Consider the following 11,486-nt stretch of genomic DNA (forward strand, 5'->3'; position numbering starts at 1 on the left):
ATGAAAAAGCCACAGCTGCGAATTCCGAATGCAAAAAACTTGGAGACAGACTTGCTGCCCTGGAAGATGGGTACAGAAGAAATAATATAAGAATTGAGGGTATACCTGAGAAACGAGAAAGCTCAAGCCCAATGAAATTTGCAGTAGAATTACTGTCGAAAATAATTGGAGATGATTTTAAACTCGACATTGAGATAGCAGCTGCTTATCGCACATAAAGGTCTAGTACCTTTAAACCTAGGTCTTTTATTGTCCGCTTCGAGCGACTACGATGTAAGCTTGATGTGATGGCACTTCTCAGACACAAGCAAGAGATTATATTTGAAAATAATCTTATTCGTATTTTCCCCAACTTCTCACCATCAACAGCTGCAAAATGTGCAGCCTACTTTGACATTAAAAAGTTGCTACAGGAAGCCGATATCAAATACAGCCTCTTGTATCCCGCCAAACTGAAAGTGGAAGTTCAAGATCAATATTATATTTTTTCAAGCAAAGAAGAAGCTGAACAGGAATTAAAGATGGATGGAATAATTAAACATATACTATGAAGATATTTCAATCTTCCTTAAATGTTTTGAAGAATCAGCGTTCTAAACTTACAGATGGCTTGACATTTATTAAAGAGCTGATTGTTTGGCGATTGGTTATTTGGAGAAAGTAAAGGAAGGACAGGAATTGGGGGTTAGTATGTTTGAAAGAGACAGTACTGCTACAATAAATTATTTTATTGAGGGTTGTGCACGGGGCAGCAAGCATCTTGCAGGAGGCAGGAACAATCTCTGGAAGGGGTGCCAGCTCGTCAATACCACTGCGCCAACGTCCCTCAATGTTTTATACATTGCTTTAATTTCTATCATCATGAAAATGATACCAAGTATACATCTTAGTATTTAAATTGTTCAGAGAGCTGTAACATCATGAATGTAAATGTATTCTGTGTCCTGTCAGCGTAAGAGAAAGCCCACTTAAGAAGCACGTACTGATTCACACAGGTAAGAGTACATAGAATACAAAGCATTTAACATGCTACTTTAGCTACAATGGCATTTGAGAAACTATTAAATTAAACAATTTTAAGATGGGGTGGTGCAGGGGGTAGCGCTGCTGCCTCGCAGTTAGGAGACCAGGGTTCACTTCCCGGGTCCTCCCTGCGTGGAGTTTGCATGTTCTCCCCGTGTCTGCGTGGGTTTCCTCCGGGTGCTCTGGTTTCCTCCCACAGTCCAAAGACATGCAGGTTAGGTGCATTGGCGATTCTAAATTGTCCTTGTTGTGTTTGTGCCCTGTGGTGGGCTGGTGCCCTGCCCGGGGTTTGTTTTCTGCCTTGTGCCCTGTGTTGGCTGGGATTGGCTCCAGCAGACCCCCGTGACCCTGTGTTTGGATTCAGTGGGTTGGAAAATGGATGGATGGATGGATGGATTTTAAGATGAAGTTTATGATGTTCTACTTTAATGACAAAATAAACTGCATGATTAAAATCTTTACCTTTTTTTCACTGTGTCCCAGTTTTTTTCTTTTCCCTGTACCCTAATACGCTTCCATATGACACTCAGACTGTGGGCTACGAATCACCTTTTCACGACATATCTGACCATTTCTTATTTATTTTGGGCACTGTGCAACGTTCTGAACTTGAACTTTCGAGCCACTCTGTCACTTGATCAACTTCCTTTTGTTGTTTATATCACTGCTTAAGTCAACAAATAGTACTTTTCCTTGCCTCTACTTGGTATTTGCTGAAATTCTTATTTTTTCCCCATGCTTTTGCCATTGTCTTTTCACAGAATGCAAAACATAAGGGGCTATTTATATTGATTTGCATATTCAAAGAGGCATAATTCTGGGAGGAGTCGGGGTGGAGCGACAAGCATGTATATGAGTGTTATTTTTCATGCTGACCAGTATTTATGTAGCAGAAGAATGTGGAAGTTGGCGTATGCACAGATTTATGCATCTGGATTTTTTTGTGCGTTCGCACATTTCCGCTTTTGTCCTTACACCATGTTTTAGTGTGAATTCTACGCATACGCACAGCTTATACATGAGGCCCCAGGAGTTTTTAGAAGTAATCAATGACTGTTTTTTAACACAGTATGTTCAAGCAAAAACATGGGGAGAAGCTGGACTGGATTTAGTATTTTGTAATAATCAAGATAGAATTGAAGGTGTGGAGGTGATTGAGCCATTAGGGTCAAGTAACCATAATTTAATACAGTTCTCAGTGCTTTGTAAGAGTGCAGAGCCAACCTGTCACGCGCTATGAGGAGAGCTAAGCAAGCCTACGCGCAGAGGATTAACAAACACTTCAGCAGCGCCAGAACGTCCGATCGCTAGATAACAAGCTGGATTACATAAAGCTGCAGTGGGCCAAGCAGTGGGCAATGAGAGACTGTTGCATCTTTATTTTCACTGAAACATGACTCCAGGAAAACATTACAGACACATCCATCCAGCTAGATGGACTGACCATCTTCCGAGCGGACAGAGACGCCTCTTTGTCCTGTAAGACCCACTTGGACTGTGTGTTTATGTGAACTGAGAATGGTGTACGAACACTGCTGCAGTCACGCGGAACTGTTCCCTGCTGATAGAGGTTTTACCGGTAAGGTGCCGGCCTTTCTACCTGCCGAGGGAGTACATCTGCGTGCTAGTGGTTGCCTAGTGCAAATGCTAACCAGACGCTAGCAGAACTCTATGAGACCATCAGGAAACTGAAAACAATGCATCTGAGGCATTTTTCTTTATTGCTGGAGACTTCAATCATGCCAACTTGAAGTCAGTTCTCCCAGAATTCTTCCAGAATGTGAACTTTGCTACTAGAGGGGGAAGCTGTCTGGACAATGTTTACACAGGCGCTGCTGATGCCTACAAGGTCCTTACCCTGCCCCCACCTCGGCTACTCAGACCATATCAGTGTGTTTATAGTTCCTGCATACAAGTCCCTGCTGAAGCGCACTAAACCAGCCTGCAAGAACATCAGAGTGTGGCAGGATGGTGCTGTTTAGGCTCTCCAAAACTGCTTCAAAATGACAGACTGGGAAATTTTCAGGGAGGCTGCTGTGAATGGTGACTCCATCAATCTGCAGGAGTACACAGACTCTGTGACTGGGTACATCTCCAAATGCTTAGAGGATGACTGCTTGAATGACTACCGACCAGTTGCACTCATGCCAATCATCATGAAGTGCTTCGAAAGGTGAGTCATGTTACACATAAAGACGAATCTCCCTGCCTCCCTTGACCCTCTTCAGTTTGCATACCACTCAAACAGGTCAACTGAGGATGCCGTATGCTCTGCCCTTCACCTCTCCCTGGCACATCTGGAAAAAAAAGACACATACTGTATGTCAGGATGCTATTCATAGACTTTAGCTTCACCTTCAACACCATGATCCCTCAAAAGCTGGTTGTAAAACTGAGTAGGTTGGGCCTGAACATTACCCTCTGTAATTGGATCCTGGACTTCTTGACAGAGATGCCACAGTCAGTTCGGATGGGCTGCAACGCTTCAAGTATCATCAAACTGAACACTGGAGTGCTGCAGGGCTGCATGCTTATCAACTGCTCTACACCATGCTGACTCACGACTGCACAGCCACTCACAACACCAACCACATCATCAAGTTTGCGGATGATACGACGGGTCTGGGACTGATAAGCAGGGATTATGAAACAGTATACAGAGATGAGGTGGTGTGAAGACAACAATCTATCTCTCAATGTTGACAAGACAAAGAGATTGTAGACTTCAGAAAATCACATCCTGCCCACATCCCACTCAGCATCAACAGTTTAGATGTGGAGACTGTTAGGAGTACCAAGTTCCTCTGTGTGCAAATAATTGTGCACGCTTAATACCTCATCACTAATCAAGAAAGCCCAGCAGAGACTACACTTCCCGAGGCAGCTGAAGTGAGCAAGTCTTCCCCCTTCCATCCGCACCATGTTCTACAGAGGCACCATTGAGAGTGTTCTGACCAACTGCATCACTGTCTGGTATGGCAACTGCAACATATCTGACTGCAAGCGCCTGCAAAGGATAGTGAAGACAGCAGAGAACATTATTGGGGTGCCTCTCCCTTCACTACAGGACATATTTTACAAATGCAGTGTACGCAAGGCCTGCAGCATTGTGCAGGACCCCTTGCACCCCTCACATGGACTTTTCACACTTCTGCCATCCAAGAGAAAATACTGCAGCATCAGAGCCAGATCTGCCAGGCTGCAGGATAGTTTTTATGCCCAAGCTGTCAGACTCCTTAACACCATGCTGCCCCCTGGGATCTTCCACACTGCCTCAACCACCTCTAAAAACAGAACTTTTATACATGCAAGCTACTTTCCTGCAAAGACTAGTGTGCATGTAGAAAAGAACTGAAAATCTCATACTGACCTTTAAGTATTCTGCACATTGCACTTCTGCACATTGACATTCTTTGACTTTCTTCGATATCCTTCTGCTGTGAAACATTCTGACCTGTCATTGTTTACACTTGTCTTAAACAAATATTATCATACACTAATAATTTCTGTATTATATATATCTATTATTTATTTATTATATTACATATTTATTGACTAGGCGGCACAGTGGCGCAGTGGGTAGCGCTGCTGCCTCGTAGTTGGGAGATCTGGGGACCTGGGTTCGATTCCCGGGTCCTCCCTGCGTGGAGTTTGCATGTTCTCCCCGTGTCTGCGTGGGTTTCCTCCGGGCGCTCCGGTTTCCTCCCACAGTCCAAAGACATGCAGGTTAGGTGGATTGGCGATTCTAAATTGGCCCTAGTGTGTGCTTGGTGTGTGGGTGTGTTTGTGTGTGTCCTGCGGTGGGTTGGCACCCTGCCCAGGATTGTTTCCTGCCTTGTGCCCTGTGTTGGCTGGGATTGGCTCCAGCAGACCCCCGTGACCCTGTGTTCGGATTCAGCGGGTTGGAAAATGGATGGATGGATGGATTTATTGACTATATTTATGTATCTAGTTTGCATAATACCATACATTGCATCAATGTTCATATTGCTTACTACACGTCAATATTGCTGCTACTTCTTTGTCTTGTTTTTGCACAATGTCTTGTCTTGTTTGTGTTTTAATTTCAATTTTAAATCTTAATTTTAATTTTTAATTTTTTATTATAATTCTAATTTTAATTTAATTTTAATTTTTTTATTTGCACTTCATGTTGTTACACTGTGGACCCTGAGCTTCGCAATTTCGTCTATCTGTATACTTGTATATGGTTGAGATGACAAAAACGTTTTCTTTGACTTTGACTTTGAGATGCAAAGACTAAGATTGTTACGTTTAACTTTGTAGGATAGACTGGAATAAGCTTTTAAGTGTGGAGATAGTAGAGGAACAGTGGAACAGGTTTAAAAATGTTTTACATGTAAATCAGGACAGATACAGTACATACCTAAATTTGGAATTAATAGGAAATTTTAAAATACTCCACAGTGGGTTAATAAAGAGTTAAAAATGAAGCTGCAAATGTAAAACCAGCTTTATAAGGCATGTGAGACAAATAACTCCAAAGTGAATCATAGGGCGTATGAAAACATGAGGGCAACCATTAAGAAAGATATTAAGGAAGCTAAAAGACTGTTGGTGAGGACTATAGCAGATAAGGGGAAAGATGATCCTAAGAGATTCTTTCAGTATTCTTGTAGTAAAAGAACAGTCAAGGAGGAGGTAAAGTGCATCAGAAATAGTAAAGGGGAATTAAAAGATACAGACAGTGAAATAGTGGACACTCTAAACTTGCATTTTTCTGAGGTCTCCACAAGTGAGGAAGTGGATAACCTCCCACTGGTAAATGGGACTAGTAAAGAGGTACTGAGGGATTTAGTACTGCTCAGATTAAATATACTGAAGTCAAAAAAATCACCAGGACGAGATAATATTTTGCCCTCGAGTTCTCAAGGAGGCTAGCCTTAAACCCTTGTCACATATTTTTAGGAAGTCACTGCACACTGGGGATACTCCAAAGGAATGGAAAAATGGCAAATATTATCTCATTATATAAAAAGGGCGACCTGGCAGATCCAAGCAACTATAGGCCAGGAAGCTTAACATGGATCATAGGAAAATTAATGGATGGAATTATTAAGGATAAGATTGAGCAGTGCATGGCAAGTGTTTTTCTGAATAGTCAGCAAGGGTTCAGAAGAGGGAGGTTGTATTTTACTAACTTGCTGGAACTGTATGAGGAAGCAACAAAAGGATATGATCAAAGTGAGGCATATTATCTTACTTATCTTGATTTCGAGAAAGTATTTCTTAAGGTACCACATGAGAGGTTTGGGCGTCAAACTAAAAGAAGTGGGAGTTCAGTGTGATGTTTTTAGATGGGCGCAGAATTACCTCAAACACAGGAAGCAGAGGGTGGTGGTGTGAGGAACCTTATCAGAACTGGCTAATTTTAAGAGTGGTGTTCCACAGGGATCAGTGCTAGGCCCAGTGCTATTTTTAATATATATAAATGATTCAGATAGAAACTTAAGTGTGCAGATGATACCAAGATAGGTGGATTGGCTGATAATTTGGAATCCATTAAGAAGGCAAACAGAATGTTAGATTATATAGCGTAATGTGTGGAGTACAAGTCCAGGAAGGTTATTCTCAAGCTTTATCATGCACTGGTGAGGCCTCATCTGGAGTATTGTATGAAGTTTTGGCCTCCAAGCTACAAAAAGGACATTGCAGTGCGAGAAATGCTCCAGAGAAGAGTGACTAGGCTGTTTCCAGGGCTAGAGAGGATGATTTATGAAGAAAGATTAAAAGAGTTGAGCCTTTTCATCTTAAGCAAAAGAAGATTAAGAGGTGACATGATTGAAGTGTTTAAAATTCTGAAGGAAATTAGTACAGTGCATCAAGACTTGTATTTTAAAATGAGTTCATCAAGAACTCGCAGACACAGTTCAAAAATTGTTAAGGATAAATTTCATACAAACATTAAGAAGTGTTTCTTTACACTTAGAACCATAGACACTTGGAATAAGACTTTAGCGAGTTTCAAAACTAGACTTGATGTTTTTTTAGAAGAATTAAGTGGATAGGACTGGTAAGCTTTGTTGGGCTGATTGGCTTGTTCTTATCTAGATTGTTCTAATGTTCTAAAGTTACTCAACTTTACAACAACTCAATGGTTAAACATAATAATATATACTTTAATATAAAAATACAAACATAAGAAAAATATAGAAACAATATTAACATAAGAACTGACCAATTAACAGTAGATGAAAGGAAACTAAACTCCAGTTGACAGGATTCCTGGATACAATAAATCTCTGGAGTGTTTAATAAATGACAACAAGTGTGGCGGACAGCCGGGTCCCATGCCCGGCAGGGACGCCCCTGCTGCATCTGTTCTGGGGGAGTAACCATAGGCAGCTCAATACCTCCCCCGGGACACTTGGTGGTAGCCTCCTTGGCAGACGGTAATCCCCCAACCTGTCGCATGGCTCCATGGGAGATGGAGTCCTCCACAGCCTGGTTGGGGGCTTGGATGGCCGCTAGGGGGAGCTGCATGGAGTCAGCAGCCCGGCTGGACGAATCTTCAGCCCCACCCGGAAGTGCAATTAAGACCAGGTGGGCTATAAAAAGGGCCAGCCACCACCACTCAGGGAGCCAGGGTTGGGAGGAGGAGGACTAAGCTTGAGGAGGAGTGGTGAGAGAGGAGAAAGATTTGTTGGATTGTTGCTGTGTTGGACTTGTGCTTTGTGGGACTGTGTATTGCCTGTGGGTCACGGGAAAGACGTGTGCCCACGGGTGAAGAACAATAAAGTCTTGTTGGTTTTATACGTGCCTCTGTGTCCTTCTGTGTCGGGTCAGGCACCTATATAGTGCCTTGTTACACAAGTTAAACTCACAAATTTGATAACCTAGGCTAACTGCTGCCTTTCCCTAGGGGAATATAATATCTTAAACTATTTTAAATTAATGAAATAAAATAAGAAAGTCTACAAACTCTACAGTGGATTACTGTAATAAAGATTTAAAAAAGAAGCCGCAAAGGAAAAAACTGCTTTATGAGGCATATAAGACCTGTTCTCATCTAGATTGTTCTAATGTTCTAAAGTAGTAGTGATGCAAATGCCATAGCAGGACATTAAGAAGAAGGAAGGATTAAAAGATGGTCAATAACAGTTGATACTGAGGGACAAGCTTCTGTTTTTGAACAAATAATTCACACACATAACTACAATATGAACAGTCTAATCAAGTGTTCTAATAACTGTATGCTAGACTGAAGCAGTGCATCTTCAGCTACTAACTGCATTTACTGTAGCTTACTGACCAAGCCTGCACATTGATTAAGTGCATGGCTAGCAAATTTTACAGATTAGATAAACTTAAAGGGACAGAGTTCTATTAATTTTATACATTGACAACCCTAATATTCAGCTGGGCTACATAGCATTCACTTAGAAAAAAAAACTGATGCATATTTAAAAGTTTGACTTTTTAAGTAACAAGTACATTTCCTCAAGTATACTGTATATCTGTCTCAACAGATTATTCCCATATTAATACATTGCATAAATGTCCACTTTTACCTTGAAAGTCTCATGGGTAAACAAGGAGTCAAGATCCTGAAAAGGCAAAGTTACATATAAAAAAATCCCATAGTCTGCTGAATAACTACTTGGTTTTTCCAGTCTGGGGAGAAGACCTCTTTGTTCAAACCACCAAAAATAAAGCACCTTGTGCTTGGAGTGCTGTCTGTTTAACAAGCAGCACTTTTGTTGTACATGTGCTCATGAACTAGAGGCAAACCAGATGTAATAAATATTTTTTAATAAGAGATTTAATTCAAGGGGCCTCATCAGATTGGTATTTTACAGTATGAGCTGATATCAGGTCCAAGCCAAATTGAAAGACCTCAAGATTAATGCAATTATCTTCAAGGTGATGGCTGGAGGAGAAGAGGCAGTAGACGTAGATGTAGAAGTAGTGGCATGAAAGGCAGCGAGTGAGACCTTTGTTATTAGAAGTTGTATGAGCAAGGTGAAGGGTGATCATGAAGTAAGTGTAAATTTAAATATCAGCAATGTTTTGGAGAAAGCAGTGATAATTTGCAACTTAGGGAACAAGGACTTTTACAAAAATAAATGACTGAAAAATGTAAATGGAATTTCTATACTAAGAAAGAAAATTAAAATTCTTTATTAAAACTGAAAACTCATACCGCCACAGACCCCCAATGCACTTTACCATAGATCCTCTTTGATATCTTATATAAGATATTGACAGCAGATTAATTAACCTGGAATCTGCATAACCCAAATCGAAGTAGACAATAATTTATGTCTAATTTACAAATCAATGCTTATTTCAGAAAAGTGAGAGGAAAATCACTTTAAGTTTTCCCTGTGTTTTGTTTTGGAAGAAAATGTAACATTTAGCTTGTGAGCCACTAGGGGGCATATGCCACCCTAACCCGGACACAGACAGGAAGGAGACAGGTTTTGCCACAGTATACACGTTTATTTACAACTTTGGCGTGCCAAAAATACCAGTCCACACAACATACCAATACCATTCAGTCCCTTCTTGCCGCCAGTCCTTCAACCCCAACATTCCTCCTCAGGCTTTGTCCTCTCCTCCCAACTCTGGCCAACTTATGGAATGAGGTGGCTCCTTTTTATAGGGCACCTGGATGGATTCCAGGTGTCTAACGAGCTTCTTCTGGCCACACTACCGGAAGCGTGACCAAATAAGGCCCTGGAAAGGTCCATGCGCCCCGTGGCCACAACAGGTTTGAGCTTCCATGTTCATAACCCGTGTCCCAATTGCAGACCAAGGGGGCTGCCCTCTATCGGCCCGGGGGAGACACTGTCCCACAAATACTCTCTTCCCCGGTCCATCCACACTCTGGGCGTCTTGGCCAGGTAAGGATTCCAGCGACCCACCACAAGCTGTAGAATACCCTGAACCGACCAGGGCCAGAAAACAGCACTCACATAGAGAATAACTCTTAGGGGTGTTTGAGTATTCATATAATGCCTCAGAGAAGGTGATTGTATATATCTCTATGCAGCACTTAAATTATAAGTCAAAAAAATTATTGAGATTTTCTCAAGCTATTTTCTGGTTGAAGGCTGTCAATTGTCTGTTTTGGAAGTTGAAATTGCTATTATTTATTCTTACTTCAACTTAAAAAACATCTAGATTCCTTTGAATGATGATATCAAGTGAAATGTACAATATATTGTATACATCTTTCAAATTGTTAAAGCTAATATTTGATTACATTTTTAGGTCTGTATTGATGAGTGTGAGAGGAGGGTCGCCACTGCACTTATCTGGGATGCCTGTGATAAAGCAATAGTCAACAGTTTGACACAAGATCAAGATGGTGGCTTGTTGAGATTGGAAAGTGAGGAGGTCACATTGCCTAAGGACTGGAAAGATGGCACCATTTACACTGCACTGCTGAAGCATCTTACTGATGTAGTGAAAGCCTCTGGAGGAAGTATTCGAGAGGAAGATCAGAAAATGTCTCAGACTCCAATGGATTACCTGGAAGAACAAGATGTTCAAGAAAGCAGCAATTCAAATGGTGAAAACTATGAAATCTTTTTGGGGAACCACAATCTTTCCAAACGATTTGGAGGGTTTCTTAAGGGAAAGTATGGTTACAAGAAACTTCTATACCCAGGAAAATCTTTGTATAAACGTTATGGAGGATTTATAGGTGTTCGCAAATCTGCACGCAAGTGGAACAATCAAAAACGTTTTAGTGAGTTTCTGAAGCAGTATTTAGGAATGTCAACTCGTTCTAGTGAGTATGATAGTCTTTCTACTGACATTACTGTACAGAATGATATATAAGACTCATTAATGACTGCAAAAATATAAATAAAATTATTCATGATCTGTGGAATGTCTATTTTGTAAATACAGTATCCAAATTACATGTGTATGAATGTATTATTGTGTGAATGTATGCACGTGTGTTGATAAAATTTTACAAAATAAACATTTCAGTAGAATGTTAATAAAACTGACAGAATGATTTTAGAACAGATTGCATTATAAAAACTGTGAAATGCAAAGTTCATTTGAATTACTATATTTCACATTTTTTATCCTCTTATTAAATGTACCGTTCTTACATTTAATTTCCAAATATACATGACATGACTTTTTGAAAATGATATCTATGTTCTTACCATTTTTAATAAAATATGCATATATATGGTAAAGCAAAGAATATTTTCTTTTTTTCTCACCTTTTGAAGTCTTAAATTTCTCATATTTGCTTTAAAATGTTTGCATTTGTGCAATGTTTTGTTTTATTAATAAGTCAGATTTAAGGATGGCTAGACATCGAGTTGAAGAACTTCCATTTTGTTACAGTAAAATAATCCTCACATGGTGTGCTGTGACTTCCAATGTATGAGACTGTACTCCCATCTAGTGGTCAATGCAAAAATACAATTACATTTGGAAAAAACATACATAATAATAATCATCATCATCAT

At 40.4% G+C, this 11,486-nt stretch overlaps 1 protein-coding gene across 1 annotated transcript in view; it reads left to right on the forward strand.

Annotated features, from left to right (window-relative positions):
* Positions 1 to 11,146, forward strand: part of LOC114649702 (prepronociceptin-like) — a 68,352-nt gene extending 57,206 nt beyond the window's left edge. The window contains exon 3 of the mRNA XM_051924281.1: positions 10,261 to 11,146. Within this exon, the coding sequence (XP_051780241.1) occupies positions 10,261 to 10,833 (573 nt within the window). The 3' untranslated portion in view covers positions 10,834 to 11,146. The remainder of the gene's footprint in view (positions 1 to 10,260) is intronic.
* Positions 11,147 to 11,486: the final 340 nt, after the last annotated feature.

This window comes from Erpetoichthys calabaricus, chromosome 3 (genome assembly GCF_900747795.2).
Source record: "Erpetoichthys calabaricus chromosome 3, fErpCal1.3, whole genome shotgun sequence".
Taxonomy (NCBI): domain Eukaryota; kingdom Metazoa; phylum Chordata; class Cladistia; order Polypteriformes; family Polypteridae; genus Erpetoichthys; species Erpetoichthys calabaricus.